The sequence below is a fragment of the Elgaria multicarinata genome, chromosome 1 (assembly GCF_023053635.1).
Source record: "Elgaria multicarinata webbii isolate HBS135686 ecotype San Diego chromosome 1, rElgMul1.1.pri, whole genome shotgun sequence".
Lineage (NCBI taxonomy): Eukaryota > Metazoa > Chordata > Lepidosauria > Squamata > Anguidae > Elgaria > Elgaria multicarinata.
The window spans coordinates 51,901,534-51,922,512 of NC_086171.1; the positions used below are offsets into that span (position 1 = coordinate 51,901,534).

General features: G+C 41.5%; 1 protein-coding gene across 1 annotated transcript in view; it reads right to left on the reverse strand.

Annotated features, from left to right (window-relative positions):
• The window catches only part of RARB (retinoic acid receptor beta), a 113,896-nt gene that overhangs the window by 37,710 nt on the left and 55,207 nt on the right, over positions 1-20,979 (reverse strand). The window contains exon 3 of the mRNA XM_063128176.1: positions 19,710-19,851. Coding sequence (XP_062984246.1) covers positions 19,710-19,851 — 142 coding nt within the window. The remainder of the gene's footprint in view (positions 1-19,709; positions 19,852-20,979) is intronic.

A 20,979-nucleotide genomic window follows, 5' to 3' on the forward strand; every position in this document is an offset into this window, starting at 1 on the left:
ATCAGGAGCACTGTGGGAAAATTAGGCCCATAACAGGTATTACTTATGGTGATCAAACCCAGTTGCTACGGCTGCATAGAGAATCCCAGTACATGTCTCACAGCTGGGAAAGCAGAAGACTCTGAGGATCTACATAGGTTTTAGAGCTGCTCAGTTGTGGTACAATTCCTGAATGTGGGATATTTAATAGCAGTGACCCCCCAACCCACCCCACACACATGCATAATCTTTCTTAGCCACTTTACAAAGCTGACAGTTGTTTTTAGTGTTATTCTTGGTGCCTTTTTTTAAAGACTGCTTTTAATGTTTCTAATGCAAGATTTGAAGGGGGGGGGGAAATCCCAAGTACTAACTTTAAACTTCCAGAGATAGGCCACTAAAAGGTCATTAGTAAGTTGTCTCATCTCATTCCAGCTGTTCAAATGCCCTTTGGAGCTAACTTCTTGAAGCAAGTGCCCTTTGGAACTACAGTTTTGAAATTTGGAATAGCAATTCCCTTGGACAGTTGATTACAGAAATAAATATCCTAAATCTGACCTTTCTATCATATATCACTAAAAGGTTGATCACTGAAGAATGTATGAATATTACATTAACATCCCCCTGTAAGTCAGGAGAGTGCCTCTTAATTTGAAGAAATGAAGGTCTTCAGAGGTCAGCAGATCTGTTTATTGGATTTTTGAAAAAGAAAAATATTGATGGTGACCGAATGCACTGCTCCAAGGGCAGAGAATCACCATCAATTGATAACAATTAACTTCATTTTACCTGTTCAAGCATGTGCAGGTAAAAGTTGGTTATAAACTTCATGACATTTAGCATACAACTTTTTTAAAATTAAATAAAACAATAATCACCACTGGACCATGTCAATCTTCATTCATGTTAAGTGATAACAGAAGCAAATGCATCTGAACTTCATGTGTGGAAAGGGGAGGGGGTAATGCATTAGTTTGAGGCACATTGAAACTTTCTCCTGCTTGTGTAAGTTGCGCTTAAACCATGGTTTAGCATGACATGTGAATACAGCCTTCTTGTCATTGAATGGAAGGCCTATTCCATTCAATGACCAGTTTGTATATATTTGGAGATGGAGTGGCATGTAACAGGCACTTGATCAGTGGCCTATGGGGTTGTGCAAGGTTCCACCTTGAGCACTACTTCAGATCCCTGACCTCACAATTGGGAACGATAAATGCAGGCAGATGGCTGCAGAAGTTTAGATGAAAATCTTACCTACCAGATGCAACAAGCTCTACAATAACAGTTTATTATTAAAAACTCATTCAGTTTTCCTTCCTTCCCCCTCCCCAATTCAGCTGTGATCCTAAAAGAATAAGAACATAAGTAGTACCATGCTGGATCAGACTGAGAGTCCATCTAGTCCAGCTCTCTGTTCACACAGTGGCCATCCAGCTGTTGACCAGGGACCAACAAAGCAAGACATGGTGCAACAGCACCCTCCCACCCATGTTCCCCAGCAACTGGTGCACACAGGCTTTCTGACTTGGATTCAGGAGGTAGCACATAACTATCAGGGCTAGTAGCCATTGATAGCTTTCTCCTCCAGGAATTTCTCCAACCCCCTTTTAAAGCCACCCTAACTGGTGGCCATCACTACATCTTGTGATAGTAAATTCCATAATTTAGCTATGTACAGTGTGAAGAGGCACTTCCTTTTATTTGTCCTGAATCTCCCACCAATCAGCTTCGTGGGATGACCCTGGGTTCTAGTATTTTGAAAGAGAGAGAAAAATGTCTCCCTATCCGCATTCTCCACGCCATGCATAATTTTGTACACCTCTATCATGTCTCCCCTTAGCCTTTTTTTCCAAGCTAAACAATCCCAGCTGTTGTAACCTTCTCTCATAAGGGAGATGCTCCAGCCCCTTCATCATTTTAGTTGCCCTTCTCTGCACTTTTTCCAGCTCTATAATAATTTTTTTAAGTGTGGTGACCAGAACCGTACACAGTATTCGAAGTGTGGTCACACCATAGATTTGTATAAAGGCAGTATAATACTGACAGTTTTATTCTCAATTCATTTTCTTATAATGCCTAACGTGGAGTTTGCCTTCTTTACAGTGGCCGCACACTGGGTGGACATTTTCATCGAGCTGTCCACCACAACTGCAAGATCTCCTTCTCGTTCAGTTACTGCTAGCTCAAATCCTATTAGGTTATACGTGAAGTTGTGTTCTTTTGTCCCAACGTGCATCACCTTACACTTGCTCACATTAAACCGCATCTGCCATTTGGATGCCCATTCTCCCAGCTTGGAGAGATCCCTTAGGAACTCTTCACAATCCCTTTGTGTTTTAACAACCTTAAATAATTTGGTGTCATCAGTAAACTTGGCCACTTCACTACTCACTCCTAATTCCAGATCAAGCCAGTAATTATAATCAGACAATAATTATCAGATTGGTTTAAAAGTTTGCACTTTGCCACATGGGGACAACCCCCCCCCAAAACTGTAATTTGGGAGTGTAGAGGGAGGGGGGAGGATAGCATTCTTACCTGCTTTCATGATCCTCCCCCAGTATGATGATGGCCACGCGACATCCCGGAAGGAAAGAGGGATGTTGTGGCCGCCTTTTTTTTTTTCAAGGGGAGTCAAACAAAGGTAACCGCTCCCCCGTGCCCAACCCCCCTGCCATCCCTGGGATTGCGAAAATGCTGCCCCCCATCCCCATAGGCATGGAGTCACCCCACGCGGCTCCGTGCCCATTTCAGGCCCCAGGAGCATGCAGTACACCAGCCGTGGTCCTCGGGATGGTCCTGGGACTGTGGTAACTGGGCAACCAGTTATCCCAGGAAAATGCAAGGGTTGTCCCTGCCTGCCCCCGGGATTCCCTTTGCATCATTTGGATGCTCAGGGACGACTCAGGGACGACCCTGGAAAAAAGGACTGATGTAGACATGTCCTTGATCACTGATCTCTTCCCTTTATAATATGTTCCAATATACTGCAGTTCTGAAACACTTTAAGTGAACTATTTTGAGTCATAACACCCAAGCCAATTTAGTGATCAAATGAGTGGCAAAAGACAGGGAGAAACACTTGTTTCTAGAAAACACTGCCTCCTTCAAAAAAAAAAAGAGTGTGTGTGTGTGTTATTGGTGAATTCAAATCAAACAGATTACTGGAGATCATGGATAACTCCCATGGCAAGAGTTACTGCACGCTAGGGAGCTTGTTTCGATAAGGCAAAAAAGCAGCAGTTCATCACAGAGTTAACTCAATAACAGAATGCTTTCTACTTGGATTAACTGACCCAGTTTTTCCAGACTCTTGTGTGGAAAACAAAAGATGAAACTTGGATAATATGAACTTGGATTCATATTATATGGAATGGGAAGCAAAGGATTGGGTGTTTTAGCTCACTGAAGGTGGAGCTTTTCACCTCTGGCCAACCGTCTGGTTTCAACAAGTGTTCTCTCATTAGATGACGATGGTGGCCCATGAAGAGGCTCAAGCTGGTTGAAATTTACATCACAAACGACTGCACATAGTATGGTGTAATTTGGCATAGCTAGTGATTTCTACTCCCACAAGAGAAGAATGCACAGTTGATCCTGCTCTTTCAGAGCCGAAGCAAGATATAACTTGAAATCTGTGCCTAGCCATTCGGTCTTTTGTTCCTTTTTACCTGAGTAGGCCCAGGGCTCCCAATCCACATCTTAAAAGCCTCCCTACCTCTAGGGTTCTGATCCAAACTTGGGGTCCAATGCCTACTATTCTAGACTAAAAATAATAATTAAGAAAACCCTCCACTACAGCTGCTGGACACAAATTGAAAGTATTGTCTGTTCTAGCCCTCAGGGAACTCTGGCCTTTGGAAAGAGCAGGCATACCAAAAGGCCCCCTTTTAACAACAGCTAAGAAATAGGAAACAGGCCATGGGATTTCACAATTCCTAGTGCTCTCCAGAAATGAATTCTGCGCTAGCACATTGGTGTTTATTTAAAGATCTGTACCCTGCCTTTCAAATAAAAATTTCAAAACAGAACAAAAATCTACTAATCAGCAATATATGGTACATTTCTATATTTTCTAAGAATTACAACATAAATAAAAACAGCACCAAATTAATCAGTTCAGGATTGAAATACTATTTTAGAAATATTTTAAAAGACTTCCCATGGAGCCCAAAAGAAAATATGAACATCAGGCAAGGTTTCCTGGGAAGAGCATTCTATAATAGGAGGCCACTGCAAAGAAGGCCCTCACCATAGTAGCCACCTGCCATACCGCACCTGCTGCTGTTACCCAGAAGTGAGCCTCTGAAGATGACTTCAGTGAACAGGCAGGCTGATATGGAGAAAGGAGATCCTTCAATTAAGACCTACTTCAGCAGCAACACTAACTATGGTTAAGGCTCTTGCTTAGTCTTGGTGTAGTTTGGAATCCTATTTTCAAATCCTAGATAAGTAGCAATCCTGAGGCAGGGTGTACGATTGTGCAGAGAGTTCTTCTCATGTTAGAATTCCCTTTCAGATCTTGCAGGTTCAACATGGCAAGGTGTTTGCATATGTGTACATTAGTACACTTACACATATGTAAACTTGCATATCACCAATTTTCCTTCACCAGGGACCCAGGGCACTATCCAATCCTGCTTGTCTGAGTGCGGGGCCCACTGCTGCTGTCGTTCCGCATGTAGCCAGCCCCACCAATTCTGTTGTGCAGGTGGTCCTGCTTGCTTGCACAATGGGAATTTAGCGCTTCCACAGGCAAGCCCCAAAATGAGCAAAAGTGCTTGATTCAGTAAAGGGGCAGGTCAGTGGAACTCACTTTTGCAAACTCAACTTACATGCTCCCTTTCAGAAACTAGCATTTCAGCTTGCTTCAAGTTGCTCATGGAAGTGCTAAATCATTGTTGTGGACAATAGAACTGGTGGAATCTGCTGTACATGGCTCGTCACCATGGGATATTATCTCCAGAGCTTGCAAAAAAAATCATAATGAGCCTTTGTTCACAAGTGGTATCAAATAACCTCCCTCTCAAAGGCTAATCCCAACCCACCTTTAGACAACCACTGTGCAATATTCCAAAGCACCTCCTTCCCTTTCCCCCCATGGTGTCAGGGTGGCCATGTGTCCTAATTGACAGAGGGTAGTGTTCTCTTTAAAAGCATCTCCTGTACAAAGGGCTGCCCAGTCCAAATCAGGTTTAAAGCATTCTAAGAACGTAGAGCATGGGTCTTGACGTTGCTGTTCTAGTTGTGATCTCTATAACCAGCAGAGAAAGGCCTCTTGACACTGCCCTTTCTATGTCAACTCTGAATCAAGGGGGCATTCGGAGAGAAGTACCAGTGAACGCTCCCCAACTTTCAAAAGCTTAGATGTTGTCTAGATGCACTGTAAGGTCTATGGGTAAGGAGAAAGCAGTTTGTAGCCAAAACTAGGGAAGCTTGTGAATTTTGTTCCGTTTGCATCTGGAAGTGAGCCAACATGATTGGCACATCCTGGACTAATGTGTGGATCGGACAGTAGTTATCTTCTACTTTCACACTTCTCCAAAGTTTTCAATGCAGTTTTCAGCTTTAAAAATGTAACAAAATGCATATAAAATGTGCATTTTACAATAAAATGTGGGGAAATTTTCAACAACCACAGATTAATGTGAAAACAGAACAAATCGGATTTATGACTGGCTGATCTGCCCTTTCCTAGCCAGGACTAAAGCAGGGATGGGAAGTTCTTAGTGCCTGGCTTTTAAAAACATTTGACATTCTTTATAAATAAACACAAATCACATGTTTCTTATTGATACCTACCTATATCCTTCAGGGCTAGGGTTCAGCTAAAAATCCCAAATAATAATAATAATAAAAATAAAAACATTAAAAGTTCAGTCTCAATTCCCTTTTTGTAAATAAAAGGAGACCAAACAGAAGAGGGAGGAAACAGCAAATCTGCTGAAAGCCCCAAACAGCACATTTAGCTCACTTAATATATTATTTGGTTCCTAAAGTCTTTCCCTTAGGAGGATTCACACTAAATCATTTAGTAAACTTGAAGCAGATCGGTCTACTGATGATAGTTCTTGAAGCAGTCGGGAGAGAGGGACATGGTTCTCAAAAGCAGCTCAATTTCCCGGAGAGAATAAACATTCAGATTATCTTTGAACTCCAGTGCTACACCCAGAAAACCTCAAATTCTTAAAAGAAGCATGCAATATAGAAAAGCTCCCTGAGGTTGTGTTTAATTTTGCAAGGAGGTTTCATATTTAACATTTCATTTGCTTAGAGCAGCGGTTACAAAAAAAGAAAGGAAGGAAGAAGAAAGGGAAGAAAAAAGAAAAGTAGGTCAGTGTGTTTCTCATGTATGTCTTCCTGACTCCATTAAAAGTGCCTGTCAGATGACTAGCCAAGCCTATAATCCACAGTAAAAGCATGTTTGCATTCAGTTGCACTTTTTGCCAGGGGACATGTGGAATTCCATTTAGCTTCAACTCCCAAATTTAGGCATATGCCTTGAAAATGCAAAGAATCCCTTCATAGATATTTAAGTAAAGCCATTTATGTGTCTGCAATAAGCAACCTGTTACAGATTTCAGACACTGAGATGGAATCCCAGAGATAATTAAATGCTTACCAGCCTTAGGCACTGCCTGTAGGAGTTCAAGGTACAACTTTTAAAAGTCTGTTTCAGAATCATCTTTGTGTGTCATTAATAGACTTTGCACTAGAACTAGCGTGAACAAACAAACAAAACAACAACAACTTATTGTAACTATGCTATTGTTTGGAATGTGAAGGAAGATGGGAAGAGATGCATCAAAACCATTCCACTGGAAAGAGGCAGAAAAGGATCTAAGGGTTGGAAGGCACTTTGCTGCAGGTACAGCACCCGTGGGTAAAGGAATCCCCCGTAAGTTTTCTCTCCTTATCTGCAGCTACTAGAGCAAGGGCCATCTTGCCATCCTCAGGACCAGGGCCAAATCCAGCCATCTAGAATTGCCCCAGGTGGCCACACTTTCCTCCTTTGGCCCCATCCCCTCTCTCCTGACCACCAATAGTTTGGTGGCTTCCCTGGCTTTTACACTGGCTTGTTATTTATTTATTTATTTATTTATTTATTTATTTATTGTATTTATATCCCACCTTTTTCCTCCAAGGAACCCAAGGCAGAGTACATAATCCTCTTCCTCTCCATTTTATCCTCATAACAACAACCCTATGAGGTAGGTTGGGCTGAGAGTCTGTGACTGGCCCAAAGTCACCCAGTAGGTTTCCATGGCTGAGTGGGGACTAGAACCCGGATCTCCTGACTCCCAGTCCAACGCTTTAGCCACTACACCACACTGGCTCTCTTTTTCCTAGTCTAAAAAGTTGAAATCTTCTCCTAAGGCTTAGTTACTGACTGGTACGCTTCCAGAGAGGCTGCTACACCTGCGTGGGGTGGGGGGGAGGAGGAGGAGGAGGAGAGAGAGTGAGAGGCTTGCCAAACGCTGTCTCACCCCTCTGAAAACGCTGTCTCACCCCTCTGAAAAGCTCTAGGCAGCCGGGGACCGTCTGTGCTTAATGTGCACAGTTACGGGAGTGGCAATATGTGTTGTGCAGGGCAGAGGGAGATATGGCGATGTCAGGGTGAAGTGCCGTTACAGGGGAAGGAGTGATAGATATTTATACCCATCTTACCTTCTGGTCACCCTGCCATCCCAGGGATCTTACTGTTGTTTTATACTTTGAATGGTTTTAATTTTTGTGAACTGCCCAGAGAGCCGGGCTATTGGGCGGTATAGAAATGTAATAAATAAATAAATAAATAAATAAATAAATAAATAAATAAACCAGACCACCCACAAAACCTCTCCTTGCTCGGTTAAAAACAAAACAAATATGATCTATGACCTCCTTATAAATGAGGAGGCTGACCTGGCATGCTTCACAGAGACCTGGCTGGGAGATGACAGTGGCCCGACATAGGCCCAGGCCCTCCCAGCTGGGTACTGTGTTAGAGAGCAGGTGAGGGAAAGGGGCGGGGCGGGCAGAGTAGCTGTGCAGAGTTGGCTATTTGGTTGTCATGTTGTGTTCATTCACCTAGAACTAAACTATGGTTTAATGTTATGTCCAAAAGGGCCTATTGAAAATGGGCCTGTTCAGACAACACTTCAGGCTGTGGTTAGCGAAACTGGTTACCACTAACCACAAGCTATGCTGTCGCACACAACACTTTAACCCATGGTTAGAGCCGCTAACCCTGCTGCAGATGGTCCGACTGTGGTTAGTGAGTAAGCAGGGTCACACAAGGCACCTTAAAATCTACTGCTTAACCAATAGCCTTAACCAGAGAGTTTAAGGTGTCTTCTGATGTGTACTTTGGAATCAAAAAAAGACTTGCAGCAGGGCAAAAGAAGTTGCTGTTGCTCTACTTAAAAAGTGCCTAAATTTTACTAAGCGTTATAGAGCTATTAAAAGAAGAGATAATGATTGGTTTTAACTTGCTGGGTTTGAGGCAGGATTCTTTCCTAGCCCTACTGGGAGATGCCAGAGACTGAAACTGGAATCTTTAGCACGGAAAGCAGGAGCTCTACCACTGAGCTACAGCTCCTCCCCATTGTACTTATTTTTAAAGTGTTTATTTTGTAGATGATATAGGTGCTGAAGCTAAGCGAAATCATCATCATCTTAACTGTAACCGCTTTAATAAAATATACTGCAAGCCGAAAAATAGGAGAGAAGCTGGTTTGGGGTTGGCAAGGAAAAGAAGTATTGATGTATACAAAGCAAATTTGGCCAAGCAGCTCACGAGATGGCAAAAATCCTGACAAAATGGATGCTGCAGCAGAAGAGCAGTGAAAGGCTCGCAGCCACAGATGTTATACCTCAGAGAATAAGGCTTAGTGTAACTTCCAGCTGAGGACATGTAATCAATCTTTATGCGAGCTTATTAGCTACATCTCCCTTATGTTACTCTGTCCCTATAAGGGAAAACATACACACAGTCAACGGGAGACATCAGTGGTGTGATACTGCTTTGTTTAAAAAGCTGCAACTCAGGGCTTGTGTTTCTGCTACGATAGGTCTCATGGTTGTGTTTGGCATGAAAAACTGAGGGCAATGCTAAAAATAAAGCCATTCCCAGGCCCCACACAGCCTGTAAATGTGAAGAGCTGTTCCAGAGTTAAACCAATCTTGATCTGCAGTAGAAACTGACCCCTTTCCCAGGTATAATAGTATATTATTTATCCCTTTCAGGGACATCAGCACTCTTCTGCTTTCCACTAGGATTGGCAACCCCACTCCTGCAAGCTCTGATCTGTGGAGCAGTGGTTCAGGAAATCCTCTCTTCCTGATTCTCCTGTACTGGGTCTGGAACGGTTTCTTGGTTTGGTTGTCCTTTCCTCACTGAGATTTCCCTCCTGAAATTTCCCATTCAAAACTCTTTATTCCAACTTTACTTATTCTTTAGCTAGGCCATATTGCTAAAAATGCTAATCCAATGTTCAGCTGGAAAATTAAGGTAGAAAGGGAGACGGGAGCAGGCAGAGAACATCAGGGCCTGCTTCAGCTGGACCCAACCCCCCACAGGGCTAACGATCATCTTGATCCTGTGGAGAAGAAGGAGCTGTTGGTCTGCCTTCCATTGGGAGATGAGAGGGGGGAGCAGGGCTTTCCTATCCGGCCTGCTAAACAGTCTCCTTAATTTCTTTCCCCCCTCTTCCCTCCCCATCTCATTTTCCTCATGTGTCATGTCTTTCTTTTTTTTAGAATGTAAGCCTGAGGGCAGGGACTGTCTTCTTTACTGATTTATTGTAATCCGCTCCGGGAGCCTTTTTTGGCTGAGGTGCTGGATAAAAATACTCTAAATAAATAAATAAGTTATTTTTAAATAAGTGCAATCCTCCATCCATTAAAAGACAAATTTGTGCAAAGAGAGTTGTGTGCACAGAGGCACCTCATAGAGTTAAAGAGGGCACTCTGGTCCCGTGGCAGGCCAGCCCTGCATGGGCACTTGCGTTTGCTGTTTTAGGGATGGTGCAACACCTTCCACCATTCACAGGGATTAATGCCCTTTTACAGGTCACCTTGCCACATTCAACGGACAGTTCATCTGCAGATACACCTGCCCAGGAGTGGCTTGGTGGGAAAAAGCAACAAGAGTTCTGTTTAAATCCTATGTGATGGTCCTCTGTGCTCAACTTTCCACGAATGGAGGGTGAAGCTCATAGTCTTTGTTATTTTCTTCAGCAGTTTATCCAATTGTCTGGAATACTTTTCTAAAACAGAATGAGTTGCAAATGAATTCATGGGCTATTAATCTGCCGTACATGCCACAGGAGGGAAAGCTCATTAGTTGAGTTGATGCAATTACGGCTATTACATAACCATCTCCACCGAACATGGATTTCATTTTTTTATTAATAATTTACTTTTAAGTTGCTGCTTTAAACCCTTAAAACTGGCAAGTGAAAGGGCAGCGCAAAACTGAGAAGAGAGGTTGGAGGAGAAGGAGGGTCAGAGAGATCCCTGCAGAAAGAAAAGCAAAACGATCTGAGAAAATATGTTTAATCACCGGGGGGGGGGGAATGTATGGACAAATTTCAAAGCTATCTATATCATACTATTATGGGGAATGATTTAGGGCATATTACCCACATTGTTCAGACTGGAGGCTCTTGTACTAGGAAGCTGCCTTATCTGAAGCAGACCATTGGTCCATCTAGCGCATTACTGTCAACACTACAGGGAGCAGCTCTCCAGGTTTTTAGGCAGAATTCCTTCCTAACCCTACCTAGAGATGCAGGGATTGCATCTTGGACCTCCTGCATGCAAAGCAAGTGCTCTACCTCTGAGCCATGGCCCTATGGGACAACTATGTGGGGGAGAACAGTACATTTCCAGCACGGTGTGTTTTCTACTTAGTTCCACCTCGGGCATAAGCTCATGCATTGTCATTCAACTTGTGAGGACATGGAGCCTTTGTGTGTATAGTACTACAGGCAAAGGCTCCCGCTTTGTAGATGTCTGGGTCAATATGTAAACTTTGGGGTGGGTGGAGCCAGCCAAGCACTCAATGCCAACAGCAAGGCTAGCTGGCATTGTCTCACTCCCAGTTTATGCTGATTTTCAATCTGTGAACTCTTGGTTTGAAGAGAGCTATAGTTTCCAACTTTTACTTATTTCAGCCCACTGTAGAATTGTACAAGATTAAGGTTCTGCCAAAATTGCTAAACAGAACACTGCTGTGGGTTATGGTCACTTTAGATTCATTCGGAAGAACTCAAAATATTTTTTTGAGTAGACTCCTGGCAGTTCCCATTTCTATAAAATTAGAATCAGTAGTGCAGAACAGGGTGTAATGACTATCAAAGCTGAAACTTTTAGTGTAACTGCTTTTTTTGGTTAAAAATCATCTTTAAACAGGTATAAGATTTTTTTTCTGATGGTACTGGAAGAGATGGACCCAAACACATGGAAGCAAAAAAAAAAAAAAATGCAGCTGGTTGCCATGACTTTGGGGTTTTCTACGTCTTTTCTTTTAACTCAAAGACGAATAGAGCTAAAGTAATATTGCTCCATAGGCTTAAGGATACTAAGATGTGATCTCAGGGAGCTGAGATCAAGGTTTGCCAATCTATGCCTCTTTTATTTCTTCATATTTATCTCTTCCAAAATATCTGGTAGACTTACCAAATATTAAAATGAGGGTAGCCTTTACTCAGACAAGATTAAATGTTCTCCCTTTAGCAGATTTACGGGTCGGCATAAGGGTGTTCCTAAGAAGGACAGAGTATGTGGTTGCAATTTTGTATCAATCAGAGATATTATTTACGTACTTTTAGAATGTTCTATCTATGATATATTCGTCCATTGTTAAGATCATTGAAGGGAAGGTCATCCCTTTTAAACGTTATTATTATTATTATTATTATTATTATTATTATTATTATTTATTTATTTATTTATATAGCACCATCAATGTACATGGTGCTGTACAGAGTAAAACAGTAAATAGCAAGGCCCTGCCGCATAGGCTTACAATCTAATAAAATCATAGTAAAACAATAAGGAGGGGAAGAGAATGCCAACAGGCACAGGGTAGGGTAAGCAGGCACAGGGTAGGGTAAAACTAACAGTATAAAGTCCGCACAACATCAGGTTTTAAAAGCTTTAGGAAAAAGAAAAGTTTTTAGTTGAGCTTTAAAAGCTGCGATTGAACTTGTAGTTCTCAAACGTTTGTTTTCTATTGTCTAATGCTGACAAATATGTATCTTTCAGAACATCTAAATTTCTTGTTAATGTTCTACCGATGCGTGTTATAAAGTTTAAAGGCTGTATGGAAAATTATTCAACTTTTGATGGTCCATTAGAAGAGCTTTACATTGTATAATGGTTTTTCAATGTAATTGTTTATAATGGTAATTTGCTAAGATACAATGAACTTTGCTTTGGTTTTACTTATCACTGTAGCTCCAGGCCTGGAAGAGCGTAACCTGTTGAATCTCTGGCTATTATGTAAATGAGCCTTGTAAAAAGGGGGAGAGAATGGCACCCTTACATACAGCACACAAGCAAGCTCCTTGTGCACGCATGTGATGTGGCTGCTGGATCGGGGCCAGTTGCTTTTTCCTAGTACAATACAGTCCCTATCTCAGTTTGGACTTGTGGACACTAATCAAAAGAGAAAATACAAATCTGTATGTGCCATCAGTCTCGGTTCATTAGCTCTGCAGAGAGGCGGGGGGGGGAATCACAGTAAAAAGGGTCATAAAATCCCTGGATATGTTCAAAGAGAATAATTATTCTGCTACAAATCTCTGAATTAATTGCATTTCACCATTTACCTAGCTGAAAGTAAATCACTAGATAGTAAAATAAATGGGTTCTACTGCTCCTTGCAACCATATTATACTCACTGGTGCCTTTAAAATCCCATCAATGGCAGGGACTGGGTACTGGTTTTGCACACATAGCTGCTTTCTATTGAAACTGCCTAAAAGGGTAGTAATTTGGCCTCAGGGATATATGCACCTTGTTTTGCTTTTTCATAAGACATTCACAGAACCAAACAGTAATGTATACGCAGAGAATTTAACACAGTTCAACTTGGGCACTCATTCTTCCTTTGCCCTCAGGAGCAGGCATTTGGATTGCTATTTCAGTTGTCCACCATGATTAACTTTTCCATTGGGGGCTGGTTAAGCAGTGTAGGCTTGTTTTCCCAGATGGCCTTGGGAGTACCTTTTTTGTCCTTTGTTTGTGGCATTTGAGCTGTAAGACACAGTGTGCTGACAGCCAATCAGGCACTTCAGGAACAGAACAGTAGGGATACAAGTGAAGTGGGGAAAACCCAACACACACACATACACACACACACACACACGCTAGCCTCCAAACAGGCTGTTGTTTAAACTAAGAATGTACATAAATTTCATCTCTGCTCACAAATCATGAGAACATACCCCATTCACAATCCAGAACATGAGCAGGAGTGCTTTTTTGTGTGTGAAACGTTAGCAAATTCCTGAATTGAGATTGCACTCGAAAAACGAATATTCATTTTTAAATACGCATTTTCACGTTTTAATCCAGGGGAGGGAAGTGCACACTTTTTAAAAATATATACACAGAAATACTTTTCTGGTTTGAAATGTGCACTTTCCTCATTCAAACAAGCCAAAAATACAGGTCAAAAATGAAAATGGGAGTGAGCCGAAATAAACTTCAAAAGTGCTTTTCAGAGAATTTAGACACGCTCGAAAATTGCTCATTCTCCCATCTCTAGTTTAAACACTTATCTAAAGAAACATTTTATTTTGAAATGTTGGATTAGAAAGTACCTTAAAATGTAAGCCTTTCAACTTCTGGAACAGACTGCTTTTCAAGAGAACACAATGCTTCAGTATTATGTGCCATAAGCTACTGCAAAGTTCCACACTCCCCTTTTATCTTTTTGTGCAGCAGCCATTGCCTTCCACTCTTAAACCTACCCGAAATTGTTTAATGCAAGGATGATGACCTTTATTTGACACAGAGGCCGAATTTCAAAGATACCAATACTGGACAGGGCTAAGGGCATGGGGCAGGGCTAAGGACAGAAAAAGCAAAGTGGGCAGGGCCAGATGGAATTATTATCAATTTGAACATTTTTCCACCAAGCATGTAAAACTAGGGTAGCCAGGTGTCCTACTTTATAGAGGACAGTCCTCTGCTTGAAGGTCTGTCCTCTATTTGACCAGTCCAAGTCCGGTTTAAAGAGAAAAGAACCCTAACAAATGAGAGCAGGAGCCCTGAAGTTGTCCATCAACAACACCTGAGCAGCAGACCAAGCAATGCGCACCGGTGACCTGATCACAATCTACCACACTATGGTGAGATGAATAATAATAATAATAATAATAATAATAATAATAATAATAATATGTGTATGTATTCATATAAATTATCATATGCACTTTTTGTGCATATGATAATGTGTATCTGGCCACCTTATACAACACACAGCTCAATTCTAGGCATGTCTACTGAGGAATAAGCCATGGTAAAACAGCTTTCATGACTGCAAAGGACAGCTCAAAGTAAGCTCTTATCTCCAAATACTGATTGGAGAAAACAGCAGAAGTAGCCTGGTTTAGCATTATATCTGAACTGACCCATTCACTCTATGTTAAAACTCCGGTGGAATGCAGTTTCTTTAAACATCGATCCACAGGACCACTTTGTGCATGACAAATTTTCTATGTGGATATCATCTCCTCTACACAGGAAACTGTGTGAATATGAGCCAACAGTGTGATGTGGCTGCAAAAGAAGCAAATGCTAATTTGGGCTGCAATAGAAGTATAGCTTCCAAATCATGCAAGGTACTGGCTCCCCTCTATTCAGCACTGGTTAGGCCTCATCTTGAGTACTGCGTCCAGTTCTGGAAGGATGCAGACAAGCAATGAGGATGATCAGCGGTCTAGAAACAAGGCCCTATGAGGAGAGACTGAAAGAGCTGGGCATGTTTAACCCTGAGAAAAGAAGACTGAGGGAAGACATAATAGCACTCTTCAAATACTTGAAAGGTTGTCACACAGAAGAGGGCCAGGATCTCTTCTCGATCATCCCAGAGTGCAGGACACAGACTAATGGGCTCAAGTTACAGGAAGCCAGATTCCGTCTGGACATCAGGAAAAACGTCCTGACTGTTACAGCAGTACGGCAATGGAACCAATTACCTAGGGAAGTCATGGGCTCTCCCACACTAGAGGCATTCAAGATGCAGCTGGCAACCATCTGTCAGGTATGCTTTGAGGTGGATTCCTGCATTGAGCAGGGGGTTGGACTCAATGGCCTTATAGGCCCCTTCCAACTCTACTATTCTATGATTCTATGTGCACCCCTGCCTGCTCGATGCATCAGACAGTGCCTTGAATAACAGGGCTTGACAAACAGCTTGTCCTGGGCAAGAGAAGCAATTAGTTAAACACATTAGGTAGAGTTTTAAAACTTTTGGTGCAAATATACCTGTAATTTATATGAATAATTCTTCATTTGTTTTGGAATTTACTGCAACAAACCAGCAGCACTAAACAACAACTACTGAGGCAAAGTAGTCCTAAACAACAGGCAAAGTGCACAATTTTCATCACATAGCAAAGGAATGGCAAATTCTACAGCTCTGCAGTATGCTGTGGAAATACAAATGGAATGGCGCGTATTTTAGTCCCCATATAATTTAATCTGCTTGAATACAGCAGCACCAGGCCGCATCTAAAGAAGATGTTGCCCTTCTCTGATAACATCTGAGCAATGTCCTCCAAATATTTTAGTGCCCATTCACGCATTATGCTTCAATAGCCTCATCTTTTACCCTAACTATGTTCAGTACAGATAAACTGTACGTGCAGGAAAATAAAGTGAGAGGAGAATGTAACCCCAGAGCTAAATTTATGTGCGCTGAGCAGGAAAAGGCTTAAAGAAGTTTGCATTTCTTGTATATTTTCCACCAAGCTGTGTCGTGTCTTTGTCCGCCACCAGGGAAATTATTCAGGGATTTCTAGACTACAGTATTATTACTTTGTATTTTGTAGTTGAGAATAAAAATAAATGTTTAACACCCCCGCACACGCACTTCATGTATCCATTTGCAACCTATGGCTTGACGGTTCTTTCTTGGAAATTTTACTGATTCTAAAAGGAAAAAACACCTTTTAAGATGCACCCCAATTCCATTTTCATTAGCTGAAATCTGAGGTTGGTAATGCAGCAACCACGGGCCACCATAGCACCACTAGGCATGTCTCCAGACATCCCCCTGCTTCTCTCAATCTTTAATTTTCTTTTAAATTAAAAAAAGATGATGATGATAATGATGGTTAGCCTTGGCTAGCTGGAAGACAAAGTACCAGACTCCAACCATCCCTCTTTTTTCTTTTCCTTAGTCTTTGTGAGCAGAAAGGCATTCCCAGCCAGCTAGCCAGCTAAATGTATTTTGTTTTTTGTTGTTGTTTTGAAGAAAGGGGCCCCTACCACTGCCCAGTAAGCTTGAGGAGTGAGAAGCAGCCTGGACAAGAACGACAATGGAACCAGTTACCTAGGGAGGTGGTGGGCTCTCCCACCCTAGAGGCATCCAAGAGGCAGCTGGACAGCCTTCTGTCAGGTATGCTTTAAGGTAGATTTGTGCAATGAGCAGGGGGTTGGACTCAATGGCCTTATAGGCCCCTTCCAACTCTATTATTCTATGATTCTATAATTCTAGGAATTGGGGTGTTTTGCCTAGGGTTTTTTATGTGCATGTGGGTTTTACCTGTATGTTTGTTTTTTGGGAGGTGGAGGGTTGTTTTGCCTGTTTGTTCTGTTTAGGGTGGGTGGAGTTTCTTGCCTGTGTGTGCAAGGTTGAGGAGGAGTTAGGATTCTCTGAGCATCAGCTGTTTCCCTTCTGTGAAATAGTATTTTATCGTGCTCTGCCAAGGCAAATATGTGATTTGACATTTGGAGCCCATCTTGTACTCAGTTTGTTGGGCAAGTGACTTGTCTCTGAGCCTCATGAGTTTCCCTTCTCTATATTTCTCCTGTGAAATGTGTATTTGCTCTTGTATGTGGAGTCAATTATGTGGATTGGGATTTGGGGTTCTGCCTTCTACTCACGTTTCTTGGTGAAGTTACTTCTCGCGTGTGACCAGGCAGATTCTGATGGCAGCCATTTTGTGACTAGGCAGAGTATCCATTTTGTGGTGATGCTCATGACAGATTTCCAGATTTCCAAATGTATTCAGAGGTCCAAAGACGTTGGGGACCTATGCTCTATGTAGACTGACTATATTAACAGAGCAATCGTACGTACACTAACTTGGCAGTAAGTCCTACTGTGTTCAATAGTATGCATGCATAGGATTGCAGCCTAAGTAATGAAATAATGTCATAGCCTTGCACTGCACTTGTTACAAAAGCCAGATGCCACATCACCTTTATTTAAACCAGAAGATATCAATAACTGTACTTTTATTACTTCACTTCCCTGCCAACTCTTGTAACTGAAAAAATATCAACTGAATATTTTATATAGACTCTAAATTGATACCCACAATCCAAAATTTTGCTCTGAGACTGTTCAATAAGTAATTTATATAGCAGTAGCTAGACTCCTGCTCTAGCATTGTTTCCTAATGCAGGTGCAAGATAGATCTTATTACACTCAGAGCATCTTGCTTTTCAGATTCCTTATGCTTCTGATGCTTGTAAATACAAGACTGAGTTTAGGACCTGCTTTGCTTTCACATCTAAGTTCGCAGCAATGTATTCTAACTGAGGAGTTTCAGGTAATTGAAGAAACACAGATGGTTAGATTAGTTTTCTGGTGTACATTACAATTTGATTAGAAATCCTTCCTCTTATGGTCAACATAGAAGAATGTAGACTTAACAGTATGCATTTAAGAGCAGAATTAAGATGTGATTTATTATTATATGTTCTGAGTCTGACCCACTGAAAAGTAATTCTGGCCTTAAGAAGGGTATCTTCAGAAATTCACAAGTAAAGCTGTGCAAATGTGGATAGACAAATATATAAATCAAAGTGGCCTGCAACAAAATGTTGCAGTATCTCCTCACCCCTTAACAGGGGTTCTCCTGGTCAGGGTTCCAGTCAGCTATATGACTGGATTCGGAAGATTGGGACAGGGAAAGAAGAGGTTGTACATTGGGTACGAAGTCATTCCCCACCACACCGCATGCTGGGTTTAGATAACACACCAACCTGCACTGCAGTGCAGGGAATTGTGCAAATAGTGGCTGTGCGCATAGCATGCACGGGGGGAGAAGCCACAATGGCTTCTTTCCCCATCGCAAACATCCGAACAGGCCCTATTAAGTTGATAGGGCCGAAACCAAGCTAATTCATTCTGCCACTGCTACTTTGATATTCCATTCCCCCTCCCCTCAAAATATACTCAACATTCCATGGGTCCTAGAGGCCTCTGAATATACTCAGTGCTAATTGGGCTGTTTCTCTTTTTTTGAGGGATTTGTTTTAGGGGGGAGAGGGTACTTCTACATGCCTTAGGATTCACCCAATCATGCCTCTTGTTTCTTAATTATCCTTTTTGGTTCCAATCCTGTTGGCCAGGGGGGACTGAATTTGCTCTTGCATTAAACTGTATGCATTTCTACATGAGTTGTCATGTAGCATTGAGCTTGAGAAAGAAAAGAAGCTGCATTCTCTCAGTTTCATTCCGCAGTGCTATCAAAGGCCATTTGGACAAACGTTTCACGACTTATCCCAGTTCTTTCGATGGTTATTTTTGAATCTGCCTGAGCACATGTCTGGTTGCTCACGAATCTTCAATAACAAACACCCTATTTTAAAAACTAGCCTCCTTTTTTCTGATTTTGCACACACTCCTTTTATTTCACAGCTTAAGATGCCTTTTAATCTTCTGTTTATTATCCATGTATTTCTCTCACACAGTTGGACCTAAAAATCGACCATTTAAGCTCAACTTTTGGATTTCAATGTGTTTGTGCATGTGTTTATGTGTGTACAAGAGTTTTGGCTATTGGGCGGTATAGAAATGCAATAAATAAATAAAATTGTACAGGTTTTCTACATACACGTGTGTACATCTACAGGAAAAAAAAATAATATGTGAAAGGTAAATATGTCAGTGCTAAATTAAAAGTACACGAAGAAGTACCCACAAAAAATAGGAATCGGGATGGATAAAAGCTTGCTTGCATGTCATTCTTTTGTGTAGACTATGCAATCCATTCTAAACCTACCCTATTTCTTCCATTCTAAGACACACTTTTTTCCCCATATAAACATCTCTAAAAATGGGGTGCGTCTTAGAATCGCGGGTGTGTCTTAGGTTTTTTTTTTTCTGTTGGTGGTACTGAAATTAGTGTGCGTCTTACAATAGATGGCGTTTTACAATCGAAGAAATACGGTACTATGGTTCTGGGAATGATATTTTGATTGGCAACAAAGTAGTGGTGTTGCTTGTGGGAGTCTATTCATCTAAGTCATGTGGAAAAACTCTCTATGGACTCCTATACGGACATGTCCTATGTGATATTAAAAATACCCTCTGTTTTAAATTAAAACAAAAAAGAGGCATCCCACTTGTTACAAAATACCTTCCATACTCACTTCTGACCCAAATATGTCTGATTAGGTAGCCATTTCTCCACAAGCTCACTGAACCCAAATAGATAGATAGATAGATAGATAGAAAGATAACGCAAGCAAGACAATTTCTACAATCAACTCACATTCTTTGGACATTCCCACTTCAAAGCACTTCTGTAGTCTGCAGTACTGGCAGCGATTCCTAGTGACTTTATTAATAACACAGTTCTTATCTCGGTGACATGTGTAAACCATGTTCTTCTGAATGCTTCTGCGGAAAAAACCCTGCAATCAAGCAGAAAAAAAGAATGAAATGAAACCTCTCATTGTGCTGCCAATTGTTCTGCGAAGTGACTGAAAGAACTGCAACATTATGACTATATTTGACAACCTTCAAGCCTTTACGAAATATTCCGAATCTAATACTGCTCCTTCGCAACATGGGAAATGTCTTTTAATCAAAAATAAACAATGCTATTTACAAGCAGGATAAAGGCACCCAGTGCACAGAACAAGCATTCAGAAAATAAAGGTCAAAGCCCTGGTCCCTATATTCAATTGGGGAGGGGCTGTAGCTCACTGGTAGATCAACTGCTTTGCATGCAGAAGGTCCCAGGTTCAATCCCCAGCTTCTCCAAGCGGGGTTGGAAAAATTCCTGCTTCAAGCCCCAGAAAGCCAACCAGTGTCAACAGTACTGGGCTTGATGGACCAATGGTTTGACTCAGTATAAGACTTTTCCTATATCCCTAACATGGTGCATGAAGGACATAGGCTAGGCCACTTTAATAAGGTTTCCATAGGAGCAGCCACTCATTAAGACTGCAGGAGGAGCTCCATAACTACCACCCTATTGTTGTGACACCTGCTGAATGCAAGTCATGTTATAACATCCAAGTTTATTTAGAAATAATAAAAACGTGGTTCTGGACTCAGCAATGCACTCTGTAAACAACAGATCACCTTAATTGATGTTTAAAGCAAGCAAAACACTTTAGTCCAATAGCAAGCACTTACATATTACAATAATGCAGCCATACTGAAATTTGCTGCTTATTTTCATAATGCCAGAAATAGAGTTAAGTCATCCTTTGGAATCAATGAGACTTGTTAGCTATGACAAACTTAAGTCCCATTGGTTTGAGTGGCTCAACTCTAAGTATGACTAAGTCTGGATCCACCCCTATATATCTGTGGAACCAGGAAGTGGAAAGATTAGTGGTGAGAGTGCTAGACTGGGACTTGGGAGATCTGGGTTCCAGAACCCCACTCAGTCACAGAGATGTAAAATTTATGCAAATTTTGAGGCTATGGGGGGCAGTTTTATTTTGTTTTGTTTCTTTTCAGGAAAAAAAATTGGACATTTGGGGGAAATTGAAAAACAAGCAATAGTCATTTTTTTAACACTCTTTAGA